General features: G+C 42.6%; 1 protein-coding gene across 10 annotated transcripts; it reads right to left on the bottom strand.

The window, feature by feature from the left end:
* Window positions 1-7,101: 7,101 nt before the first annotated feature.
* Window positions 7,102-12,629, bottom strand: LOC123086232 (splicing factor U2af large subunit B-like). Of its 10 annotated transcripts, XM_044507953.1 has the most exons (12): window positions 12,438-12,629; window positions 11,424-11,680; window positions 11,088-11,189; window positions 10,298-10,403; window positions 9,815-9,956; window positions 9,147-9,211; window positions 8,977-9,018; window positions 8,845-8,904; window positions 8,080-8,700; window positions 7,717-7,852; window positions 7,474-7,541; window positions 7,102-7,389 (listed from the first exon to the last, which is right to left on the bottom strand). In XM_044507953.1, exons 1-12 carry the CDS (start codon window positions 12,498-12,500, stop codon window positions 7,246-7,248), a joined length of 1,806 nt encoding a protein of 601 aa, XP_044363888.1. In that variant the 5' UTR covers window positions 12,501-12,629; the 3' UTR covers window positions 7,102-7,245. The 10 variants fall into 10 exon arrangements, with proteins under 10 accessions (XP_044363888.1, XP_044363878.1, XP_044363880.1 ...); XM_044507943.1 differs by lacking the exon at window positions 9,815-9,956 and having other exon boundaries at window positions 8,845-8,919; window positions 10,298-10,377; XM_044507945.1 differs by lacking the exon at window positions 9,815-9,956 and having other exon boundaries at window positions 10,298-10,377.
* Window positions 12,630-13,386: the final 757 nt, after the last annotated feature.

Genomic DNA, 13,386 nt, shown 5'->3' with positions numbered 1-13,386 from the left:
CTTGAGTAGAACTTCTTCGGATGATAGTCGTCTAAGAACAACCATTGGATGTCACAAAGGCCTCCACACAAATTTCTCATGTCAATTCTAACCTTACTTTGTCCAGGTACTCCTTGGAGATATTAGAACTGCTGGACGATACATCGTCAAGCCGTCTTGCCGAGCAATTATAACCATGCACCTCAAAGGAATACTGGCAACTGTTCGGTGACTCAACTCATTGTTGACCAAAGTACACCATCAAGCCCCCGCCGAACATCGTCTGTCTCCTAACATGGATCCTGCAGATAACTATCATCATGAGTCAGAGCTTTTATGCACTAAACCCTTGATCAGTGGCCGAATAAATAATTAAGTCGGCCTCGCTGGTATTGGCAAACACCGAGCATCGGCTATAGGAGTACAAGATAAACATGAGGAACACCATTAATTAGATGCCCTATTTTGCCAGTACAATAGACTCTCAGGGCGATATGAAAATATAGACCATGCATTCTCATCTCAAAGGAGCTTGAAAATCCGTCCATCAAAGTGTGAATAGCCGAAATAAATCAGATATTTCAGCTGGGGATATATTATTGGGCACAAACTCTGATGTGATGGTTGCAGAACATGGATGATGCGTCGTTTGGAGTCTTGTATAGTGACATGAAAATCGTTGTTTTCGCCTACCGGCTTCACGCTTGTCCTCCCTTACTCCTGCTGGCTTCACAACAGGAGTTGGCACATCATTCTCGCCTTGACAGCTTCCCTTGGGGACCCATGCCATATTCCTCTTCTCCAACTCTTTGGCCCTGAGCCGCTTCAGCTTTCTTTCTTGCCAATGTGATAAGCCGAGTGAGCATCCCGGCTGTGATTTTGTTTTGTGCACTAGAAACTCTTTCCTGACCTTTGGCACTTCCGGCTTGGCATGTCCAGACTCGATGATTGGGTCCTTGAAAGTTACCCGCTTCACTTCCTTTCCATTAGTAGCCAACGTCGACCCGGCTGGCTTTTTATCGTCCGGAGTCGGATCTGAAACAGCACACTTGCGGCCATCCTTTTTTACTCGGTACACTTGCTTGACCACGTCCATATTCTTTGCTGACCCCCAGACCGATTCTTTTTGGTTGAGTTGGTCTTTCACATGTGGTTGTTGAACAAATGATGATCCTCTCGGAGCTGCATAATTTTGGTGATGTGGTTTAGAATATGATGGACGGTGTGCCCTTGATTTATACTTGTTCCATGATTGATCTGAATAATAGACAGCATGGGGAGGTATCCATGACATGGGCATTGGTGGCCCAAAAGGAGGATATGGAGTCTGTTTGCTCAACTTCTTCCTTCGCCAATCCCAGTCCTCAAATTTATGCCTTAGGGGTGACTTCGATGCTATTGTTACACTCGGCCGATAAGCACTCTTTGCCTCACTTATCTTCTGATATTTTTCTAATAACTGTGCGAAAGTGACTTTCGGCCTTTTACCTTTGTGCTTACCATTGCCTTTGCTTCCTTTAACTGTGCGTGCATCGGTCTTTGAATTTTCTTGTTGCCCCCCAGTGCTAGATGTCGCCATTGTAGCTTTGATGGAATTCCCATCTTCAAGATTGTTGTTGATGCACTTTTTAACCATATCCTTGCTCGAAGACTTGACCCCGCCATCATTGGTGTGTACCTGTTGACCTTTAGGTGATTCGGCTTGAGATAGCCGAGTCAACATTTGATCGCCATCAAAACCAATCTGATCCGATTGTTCATATGATCGTGCCTCAACAAACTTCAATCGTCTCGATTGTGCGGCTTGATGAATCACGTTGTTGTCTTCGATATTCTCTTCAAACAAACATTGAATTTCTTCTTGTCCTGATGGCTCGACATCATGATTAATTATAATAGGATTAGTCGACGATGCACCAACGATGTGATCAACTATGCCCAGACTGAAGGTACACTGCTCGTCCATTAACTGATATTGTGATACTAGCTCTGAAACAAAACAACCGAGCAGTGCTGGCTTAGCGTCATCCGACTCGGCTATGCATTGATTTTCATCCTCTTTTCCTGATGCTTTTGAATCGGCTTCGAAGGACTTTGGACCTGGCTTTACATTTCTGCAACCAAAATAATTACAGAATATACGTCTCGTCCGAGACCAAATGTTAGCCAGGCATGAAACAAACAAAGTTGTCCATATGAATACAAAGTTCAGTTGGCATGACAAGAACAACTTTGGTTTTCATAAGTTGTCACTATTAGCCTCTATGAATGATACCATGTGTTGACTATCATGATTAGTGACAAGATCATTCCTAACAAATAGATTACTCATTTCAATTGGTCTTTCAAAATTAATTAGAATCTTACTAACAGGTGCATCAACAATATGATTTTGACCGAATCGAAAATTGAGTAAACTATCTACTAGGTGTACCTTTGTGAAGACGTTGGAAGGAGAAGATGGTTGCACCACTGGAACAATACATTGCTCCACTTCTGAATAATTCTCCAACGCCTCTTCCTCTTTTTCTGGATCTGGTGCCTCATCACTCGGATTGCCCGAGTATATTTCACTCGAATTGCCCGAGTATATTTCAGTCGGATTGCCCGAGTGGATTTCACTCCGACGCTCTTTGTCAGTTGGACTTTGCTCGGCCGCATTTTCTTGGTCTTGATATTCATCGTTAACTGAACTGTGTTCAGCCATATTACTGTGTTCTTGATGCTCATCAATATCTTTAGCACGAAACTCATAGGGTAGCATGTAAGCTCCCTTACATCCAGAAAAATCGAGCACAGCCAATGTGTTGCGTTTGTCGTTCCTTTGCTCAGCCAAGCTTGCATCTTCTATTTTGGTACACCCGGTAATAGTTGGCTTGATGCACTCGGCTTTAGCCGGTGATGCACTCGTCTGGAACGATGCACTCGGCTGGCATGATGCAACGCACTGGGCCTTAAACATCCCGGTGCTCAATCCGGTTTCAACCGAATCCATCGTATTAGCCGAGTGAATCCTTTTTTGCTGGTTTGCTTGCAAAGCTTATTTTTTATCTTGCCTCAAAAGTATAGAAGGGCCAAAATGGTTGCTACATGGAGGAAGGCACTTGACGTATTCTTGCAAATATCCATCTCCACGCTTCTTCTTGAGTGCTTCGTAGGCGTGTCGATATGCTGCTGGTAATTCCTCAAGGGTAGGTGTAGTAAATTCGTTGACTCTATTCCTTGTGAGCTTTGGCTTGATCTTGTCCACTTGGGCCAGATATTTTTCTTTAGACTCATCCCTACTTGGATTCGCTTGCCCCCCAATACTTTTACGATTTTTGGGCAATGAATTGATGTTGCCGAAATTTTGCGATTGTATAGGGGGTGTATAACATGCTGCAATGATAGGTGAAGACATGTGCACTGTTTTTGAATATTTTCTCACGCCAATTTGATCAATCGGCAACACTTCGTCTTCTTTCAAAACCCTAGCTCTTATTGCCTCATAATCAGGAACCAATCCCTTTTCGTGCTGCTCAAGGCAAATAGCACTAATCTTCTTATTTTGGGCTAAACTTTTTAATGCAGTCAGAGCCACCTCATCTCCTACAATATTAGGCACATATGCTCCTGCAGAATCTCCATTCACTCGGCCAAGGTGATCCGAGTCATGAATATTTTTAGTTTCATATGCCACTGAACAATTAATATCACGAGGTGTAGTATATGATGTTTGAGGATAACCGGCCAAATAGCTAATGGAAGCATGGCCGATTCCCCCATCCATTGGCATGTTTGGGGATGAACCCGCATATTGCGAGTCGGCTGCCGATGGATAAAACTGCGAGACGCTCTCCTGTACATGAGGTGTCATATATTGATCACTCGAACAAACCGTGTTGTTCACCGGCATATTGAAAGATGTTGTCGATGCATGAAAGTTCATATTCATAAGTTGGATGTCGTGATTCTGTAAATTCCAAGTTTCTCCAACGGAATAACTAGTCGGCCTTTGCTCGTTAGGGCTAGCCGACATGACATGTCCATTAAAAGATCTAGCAACATCAACACAATGGCTATTTGCATCTACGTAAGGAGATTGATGATACATGTTACCGTTGTAGATTGCAGCCGCTTGATGACGCCCTCCTCGTAGCAAGAACAGGCTGGAGACTGTTCAAAGCTTTGTCCCCAGCGGAGTCGCCAAAAAGTGTGTTGACACACGAACACGTCACGTGTACCCTCGACGCCGGGGGTGATGCACCGCAGCTCACGTCGAAGGAGACCCGACCGACAGCGCGATACGCAAGACAGTCAGTGGGCGCTTTTGAAGACCCGAAACCCCACACGCCCGGGAGGGACCCCGTCAGGGAGTGCGGCGGCTATGGGCTGCCCTAAGTCGATTTGCTCGCCCCTAGAGCCTCGTGGATCGCTGTCCTCCAACGCGAAGAACGAATGAATAACGAAAAAGAAAGATACAAGGGTAGGGGATAAAGATAGATGAACACAAAAGTGCAATAGATTGATTGGTTTGATTGGTGTTGTTGAATCGGCCATCACCCCCAACATATATAAGAGGCGGCTGGACTTCCCGTACAAGCAAAGGATTCATCTAGGCTTTCCTTACAAAAAATTACATCAATTCACGTCCTAGAGTTTCTATTCCAACTCGGATTCAGTCTGAATCTGGCCCAACTTCTGTCTTCCTCCTTGCGCGGGCTGCAGAGCTTACATATGACCTCCGATCAAGATGGCCCAAATATGAAACTTGTGCGCCTCGATGAGACGAACAATTCTTATGTTGAACACTTCCAAATAAGACCATCTTGAATATTCTACGAAGCCATCTTTAATATCCAGTCGGACTCGGTCATGTAACGGACTAGATTGTCCGAGTCTCGTAGTGAACTTACAGGCCATATAGTATCTCATATGATAATGACTCCAAAACCAAAGTTCACCGTTTTGATGATGCGCACAACTTTCGTGTTGATCACTTTTCCATCTGAGGTCATCTGGATTACCTTTCGGGCACATCTTCAGTTTCACTCGGATCCGAGCTCATCCACTCGGATATTAGAGTTTTTCGTCCGACTGGACCTTTTCACTCGGATGTTAGAGTCTTTCACTTGGAAAACAATCTTTCACTCGGATGACTATAATTTCACTCGAAAGACAATCTTCCACTCGGATGACTATATTTCGCTCAGAAGGCAATATCTTACTCGAACGTTAAGTTTTCATTCCGATGGTAATCTTTTCACTCGGATGATAATTTCACTCGGATTACTATATTTTCACTCGGAAGCCAATCTTTTACTCGATCGATAAGTTTTTCACTCGACCTTTTACTCGAGCGGTGGGTTTTCACTCGGATGGTAAACTTTTCACTCGGATTTCCCGACTGAAAACACAGCCTGATCTTGATTTGCCTCTCCAGGTTGCATACGACCTCGGATTGAGACAAATTTTATATAAAAAACAATCGGCTAGACGAGACAAAACTTTTTCGTGTTGAAGGTTTTTCTATTCAAGGCCGTCTTGATGGCCGAATTACTCGCGCAACCTATCAAACAAGTGTCTGGCACCTCGCGCCATATTTCCGTTGAGGTTCGTTCTGCAGTGTATTGTCTTTAACTTTTGCATATGAACTCGGATTGAGATGATTTATATATCAAAATTGATTGCCTCGACGAGACGAAGACAATTCCTTAAGAGTGCTCCTTCATTCGAGGTCATCTTAAAGACGTGATTGGCCAAAAACCACTCGGAACATTGAATTATGCCACTCGAAGTATAGTTTCGGTCCGTAAGATAAAGTCGAATGAATATAACCGAAACATCAAAGTGGTTCCACTCGGCGACGTGAATATTTTCATGCTGAAAACCCGTTCACTCAAGACCATCTTCATTGCAATCTGTATCTTACCAAAATCAGGTGTCAACACAGATGTGGATTTAAGGGGGCTGCGCACATGAACAAATGAGGTTTACATTATGTTGCATGTTTTTGTATGGATTTAAGGAGGCCGCGGACACGAACAAATGAGGTTTACATTAAGAAGATCGAGACGACGTGCACATCGCTGCCAACTGAGCTCTTCCACGAGATCTTTCACCGCCGGCGCCTGCAAGCCGTGACGTCGCACCGTCATGGTGCCCCCAGCTCCGAGCTAGGCGAGCAACGCCCAGTGGATGTTTGACTAGCCAATCTTTACGTTCAATGTTAAGCCAGTCCAATTGAATCAGACAAAGTTTAGATCCAAAACCTTTTGGATGATATAGATGGTCCCAGATTTTCTCATTGTTCGGTGTGCATGCACACATAGTGATCGACTTCACAATTAGACCTCTTACAATGCAAGCATCATAAGCCATCTAAGTAAAAAGATGTTGGATTTTAAGGATGTGAAATAAGATTCTAGTATGATATACTCCCTCCGTCCGAAATTACTTGTCGTGGAAATGGATAGAAATGGATATATCTAGAATTAATATAAGTCTAGATACATCTATTTCTAAAACAAGTAATTTCGGACGGAGAAAGTAATATAATACAACATCATAGCATGTTGAACAAAAATAAACTGATATAAGAAATACTCTCTCCGTCCAAAATTAACTGTGAATGAAATGAGTGAATCTAGACGGAGATACTCCCTTCGTTCGAAAATACTTGTCATCAAAATGAATAAAAAGGGATGTATCTAAACTAAGGGATGTATCTAGGAATAAAAAAAGATGTATCTAGACATATTTTAGTTCTAGATACATCCCTTTTTATCATTTTGATGACAAGTATTTTCAGACGAAAGAAGTACTCCTAGTAGATAACAACCACAACTTATTGGGATTCTACAAATGATATGATACTATGAACTGGGGAGGTAATATCATGGGCACGTAATGATACTATATGATAGTGACTGTGAGAGGTCCTGCTCTTCCGTAGTAATGTAATAACAGGATCTTATTTACCATGCCAAGTTGTTCAAGATGACTCTTTTGAGCCATTTGCAGGGTAAAGCTAAAGGTAAAGTTACTTGCTAATAATCTTTCAAGGGCGCTAAACGAAGAGAATGGCATACCCTGGCACCTCTAACGCCAGTCAAGATTAAGGGACAAGACCAATAGATCATCTTTAGGCAATCTATCTTCCAATATTAATAACTGGCGGTTCTGCATAAATCCAGGGCTACAAGAAAGCTCGACTAGAAGGGAAAACGTTGCTGTAAATCGAACAAACTACAGAAAGCACTATTGTCATTGGAAAAGAGAGATAATTTATGCTGCCGCGTCATAGTCCTCATCAGCAAACTTGTTCTCGGGGTAGAAGACCGCAACAACTGGGTTTCCACCGAATTTCCTTCCATGCATCGCCGTCTTTGCTTTGGTGGAACCATCAACATCTGCATACTCTAAGAACACCTGCAATGGGATGCTCATGCATCAGAAAGCTTTTCTCCAACAGAATTATTCTGCGGAATTTGAACCTCACTAAACAGTGCCCACCTTTCCAACTCCAGAAACTGGCTCTCCACTCGGATGAGGGCGCGGGATGACAACTTTCACCAAGTTACCTGACGGATGCATGCGTCAAACAAAGTATTAGGAATGAGTAACAGAATCAGCTAACAGAAAAGCAGAAGTATAGATCAAGGCAGAATGACAGGGAGCCCGACATGGCAGGCTACTGAAAACATACGCATAACAAAAAGAAACCTCGAGAGCAGGTGAGAAGTTGACGGAACTTACCATATTTCCCAGCTTCCAACCTCATGTCCTCCATAATGTCCTCATATTCTTCATCATCCTTTAATTCATCAGCAGTAACTACCTGGGTCAGGCATACAACCTTTGTAGGGAGCGCTCCAACTTGATACACAAGTTTCTATACAAAAACCAATTTTGAGTCAGAATCCAAGAACAATTGCAGACATACTATGTACTCCCTCCGTCCCAAAATTCTTGTCTTAGATTTGTCTCAATACGGATGTATTAAGTACTTAATACGTATTGAAACAAATCTAAGACAAGAATTTTGGGACGGAGGGAGTAATTTAGTACAAGAGGATAATTAGTTGGCCACAGGAAAACAATTAAATAATTGGGCTATACCTGTAACTGCACCTGCTGCTGTGCCTGCAACAGGATACTTTCCTGCTCTGGTCTAGGTTGGGCTGAGCCCTGGTTTGCTCGTCTGACCGTAAGAGTTTTGTCTCCCATCTTGATACCATTTAGAGCAGCGCAGGCTATGTCAGTGACATTGAGGTCCTGGTAGACACAGAACGCATAGCCCTTTGAGTTACCAGTTTCCCTATCTTTCACAAGATCAAATCCTCGAAGAGGCCCAAATGATTCAAGCAGCTCCCGAACTTGAGCCTCTGTGAAGTAATAGGGGAGACCACCCACAAAAATACGGTCCGGGCCTTCTAACCCTCCGGCTGAACCTGGTGTTAGGCCAACCGCAGCAAGATTCAAATTGGAGCTTGGCTGGCTTGGGCCCAGGGCAGCTGCCAGAGAAGGGTTATAGTCTGTTGGTCTTCTAACCTTCACTGGTGCACCTTCAAATAAAATGCCATCCAGTGCCATTGCATTGCTTGCTTCCTCCACAGACCTCATCTCCACAAAAGCGAATTTCTTGTCATGGTTTATGTACACATTAAGAACAGCATCACCTGGACCAGCAGTGTTTCCTCCAATAGCAGCCATGACTTGATTAAAGTATATTGCAACAGACTGCACAAAAGGAAACCAATGTAACCAAGAATTGCACAATTGTATGCAATCAGCATGCACGCATGCATGCTTGTTTTTTACTGTGGATTTATGGGGGTTTGGGCAATGGGCAGTAAAATAAGTGATTCAAGTATATATATAGACCTGTTCATTAGCAGATGGGGGAAGGCCACCAACATAAACACGCCGAGCATGCCGAGTAGCCTGAGGAAAAATATGCTGGCAAATTGTTTATCAACACCCACAGTAAATTATAAACAAAACAAAAAGGCATACCTGTTGAGTCATGGCTTGTGGCTGCATGACGAGGGGATTGAACTGTTTTAAACAAATAGATTTGATTACAAACCAGAAATGAGTGCATTTATAGAATGAAAATAACAAAAACGTAACTGAGGCAAAAGGTTCATTCGACAGCAAGACCTTAAACCATCAAGAATAATCACCTGTCCAACAGCAAAAGGGAGCATGTTCGGGAACATTCCAGGAATAGAAGAGCCAGGTAACTGACCTGCAATGTACCAATAAATTTCTAGTAGGAAGCATAAACAATTAGCACAAAAGAGTATTCCTCTTGTAAACCTGATTACTTCTCACCATCAGTCTGGATCTCAAATGGATCCAGCTGTGCAGTATTTCATGTCAAAGAACAAACAACAAGTGTGGAAGGATAAATGTAATAGTCATGAAGCTAGCAATCTGTAATACTTGCTAGCTGAAGATGGACAAGACGATATCAAACCGGAGCACTGATTCCTCCTTGTACATTAAAGCTACAGTAGGCTGTGCATCCATCGGCGGCAGTGGGGCAAGTGACCCAAGATTGCCTTCTTACCATACACATACACAAAACAGACAAACAACAAAAGAACAAAAGCAGAAAGTTTTGCTCAGTTTTCAGTTACCAAGTAATAATAAAATGGAAACATACAACTTATTTGCATCAGAAGATACTATCACACATATAAGGCCATCTCGACTGGATGGCTATTTAATAAGAGGTGCTTACGTAGAGAAAGCATCTGTTGACTGGTACTTTCTCCCACCTCTAATACCAGTATCTTCCAAAGCACCTCATATGGTGTTGTCACTAGAATAAACTAATCTGTTTTACCCTCTCGCCTTATTGGTGCAGTTCTAGGTAGATTCCACGAAGCATCTTCAACTCTTTCAAGTGTTTGTATTGTAGTTACAGATGCATGTAAAGGTGCTTGGTGATATGGCATCTCCAAGAATATATCTACAGTGAAAATGCTCTAGACAAAGTATACAGAAGCATCAGGTGCTCAATGATATCCAACAGCACTAAGTTTCAAAATCAGCATTAGAATGGTGATAAGCTAAGAGGCTATGGTAATTGTAGTAATAAAGTACCACATCCGGTTGGTCATAATGCAGTAGTACAATGTGGTGGAAATAAATGACTGGGTAGGTGATCCAGCAATGGCTAGAATTTATTCATTCCAAACATGCAAATGAACAGCATTTACCCTAGTTTCAAGACAAGAACATCTGTTCTGTAATTAAAATAAGTCCCAACTGAAATCAACAAAACTGAAGAATGGGAAGAAGAAAAACTTGGTTGGTGAGAGCATACTTGGGGTTGGAATGGTAGGGAACTGAGGAAGTACGGATTGTGCTGTTGGTCCCAGGTCGAATCCACTGACTCGCTTGCTGCTTCAACACAATCAGTATTAGTAGTACTAATGAGATATTAAAATTAAATGATGGAAGAACTGAAAACTGCATGAGACAACTAATTGTAGTAGTGAGTGCTGAGTGTACATGCACAGTGAAGGGTATATTAGTTGCTATAATGTAATTCTTACTCAATTTTATAATATATAAATAATCTTACAATTCATTTCAAAAAGTTTACTTAGTGCATGTTTTTGTTCCTTTGATTGCTCATGCTCAGACAGGATTGTTCTAGAAGCATAGAGCAAACAGGTCTGCACTGTAGCCATGAACCCATTTATGTGCAAGCATTGCACTGTATTGACAGTACATAAAGATCTATAGACGTGGTGTGGCACAATCCAGTGCAACCGCCGGAGTTAGTCCAACGGCCAAGGCCACTAGGATTTGCCGCTTCTTCGCCATTGGATATTCAAAGGTACTGGCAGACTATATGGTAGTGCAGATATAGATGTAACAGAGAAAAATAATAATCTCTTGATTAAAATACTTAGCTAGAAAACTCAAATGTGCATTGACATGGCTCAAAAGGACAGAACACAAATCAATAATGAATCATACAACATACAGAGAACATAATAAATGATATATGTTTAATAACAAGTTGACTTGCCATGAGGGGAAAACTAGTGTAAAGTATGTACACAATTCAAATTATGATTCCTGAATGAACTTCATCACGTCCATACCTTTTTGAATGAGATCGAGATCTGTGATCATCCCTGCCCCTTGAACGAGACCGTGAACGAGAGCGATGCCTGCGATGTCCATCTCTCTCGCGGTCCCTTCTCCTGTGTGTTGTTACAAACATACATTAGATATTATCTTTTACACGACATTTAAGAAAAAAGTGTGCATTTTGGAAATCTATCACCATGAATAAGACATGTTAGGTTAACATTTGCACTGGCAATCATATTCAAAGGTCAATAATTCTAACACAAGTCACATGACCATAATAGCCATCATTGCAACAAAACAAATTATTAGGTGCATATGGAACACAAATGCATTAACAGCTATACCTTTCAGAATCACGGCTTCTGTGACGATCGTGATCATCAGGACGGTCTCGGTGCTCCCTTTTGTCACGGTGATGCCTTTGGTGGCGATCCCGATCCTTGTCCCTGTCCCGATCCTTGTCTAGATCCCTGTCCCGACCCCGATCTCTGTCTCTTCCTCTATCTCTGTCACGGTCCCTATGGCGCTCCTTATCCTTGTCTTTTTCTCTGTCTCGATCCCTGGATTTTGACAATCCCTCTTCACGCGTATGTGTATCACCCTGGAGATGGAATGCTATTAGTTTGAGAGTACCCATATAGAGAATAGAGACAAAAGACAGGCACTATAAGTAGAGCATCTGAATGGGAGAACATAAACAAGACATCCAGAAGATCAATGGCCCGGTGCCAGTGTATCCATGCACACAGAATTTTGGTTAAAGTCTTAATGACCAGGTTGCTTTTGGTTAACGCTGACCTATATTGGACGGCTGCATCAACCAGCAGGTATATGCTTTAGTAACTCTATATAGATGCACACGTATATCAACAGAGCCGCCCTAGTCACACAAGCAGTTCCAGCTCATATTGTAAGTCTATGGTACATGAAAGCAACTCTATTACTGATGCCCCGAAAATAAAATCGACCAACCCAGAAATCAAAACAAACACACTTGCTTCTACACGCCAAATTCGACATCCCCCGCCAACACTAACCGAACGGCGAATAAACGAACTAATCTACCACAGAAAGCGAGATCAATCAAAACGCGACAGCCCAGTAGTTCGTTCCACCGGCTCCTCCCGCGACACTGCCACATCTAGATCGAACCCGACGGATTTGGGAAACTCCCCCGGGCTGTTGAATTAACGCTACACCAGATCAAACGAGCACAAGATGCGTAAGCTCTTGGAAACTAAAGGTACAAGTACTGCTAAGCACCCATGGATCGAGCGGGACGGAGGGTCGCGCCGCCCCACGAAGCAAGTATGGTGCGGAGATGGGAACCCGTGACAGCAGGGAGATCAGGTGGTTGCCTCGGGGCGGACGGCCTCGCTGACGTAGTCGTCGCCGCCGCCGCCGCCGTTGTCGTCGGCCATCTCGCGTCGAGGGGGTCTGGAGGGGGAGGGTTTGGGGATCCGGCGTCCAGGGTCAGGGGGTGGTTTTTTGGGTCTCTGGCCTGGTCACCAATCTTAAAGCAGACCTGCCGGTGCACGCTCCCATCTTCTGTCGGTCCGGTCTGATCTTGCAGCACCTCAACTGAAAGTACGGATGTAAACGGATTAATTTTCGATAAAGAAAATATATATTACAGTTTGACTAATTTACATCTAGATGTTTTCTAAGGATGTCACATCTAAACTCTCATAAATACACATCAACAAGGAAAAAAAAGAAAAACTGAGACAAAAAAATAGACCACAAACACAGTGAAGATCAGGTTAGATGTGATATAGTTATGTCATATCTAGATGTGTCTTAGACAGACCCTATATATTAATCTGACGGAAATACCACTTGTAAACGGATTAGATGAAATCGGGTGATGCTTTTCCCAATCCTTAACCATATGGTTTTTTGTTGTATTTGAAATGGAGCGGATAATTTGTATGCAGATTGTTTCGGAGCGAAAATGAAGTGGAGTCAGACTGAAAATAGACTTTTGACGTGATTATATTTCATGCTTTCCGCAAGCGCATCAAGATTCATTAATAAAAAAAATACCAAAAAGTTAAACTATTGAGCTTAATACTTCATTTGCAGAAATGTCGATTACTCGGCAACCAAGGAAATTTATAAGAGAGTATTGTGCTTTATTCTTGGACTCAAGATCTCTCGTGGTCTATCCTACCAATTATGCCACTGAGTATTCAATTAATCGTGATCTAATTCATGAAGTCAAGAAACATGTCTTCCAAGCACATCTATGTTTTTTTTATATTTTATGTGGGACTTTTAAAGTTAAAGATGTGTCTCGGGAATTTG

This window comes from Triticum aestivum, chromosome 4A, assembly GCF_018294505.1.
Source record: "Triticum aestivum cultivar Chinese Spring chromosome 4A, IWGSC CS RefSeq v2.1, whole genome shotgun sequence".
Classification (NCBI taxonomy): Eukaryota; Viridiplantae; Streptophyta; class Magnoliopsida; order Poales; family Poaceae; genus Triticum; species Triticum aestivum.
The sequence above is the reverse complement of the archived record's forward strand: the minus strand, read 5'-3'. Positions and strand labels throughout refer to the sequence as shown.

Excerpts from the sequence above, each read along its gene's own strand:
- LOC123086232 (XM_044507953.1), bottom strand. The coding sequence starts at position 12,500 with ATGGCCGACGACAACGGCGGCGGCGGCGGCGACGACTACGTCAGCGAG. Across the intron at positions 9,019-9,146 it reads TCCCTTTTGCTGTTGGACAG|TTCAATCCCCTCGTCATGCA; the intron begins GTGATTATTCTT and ends TGTTTAAAACAG. Across the intron at positions 7,390-7,473 it reads CAGTTTCTGGAGTTGGAAAG|GTGTTCTTAGAGTATGCAGA; the intron begins GTGGGCACTGTT and ends ATCCCATTGCAG.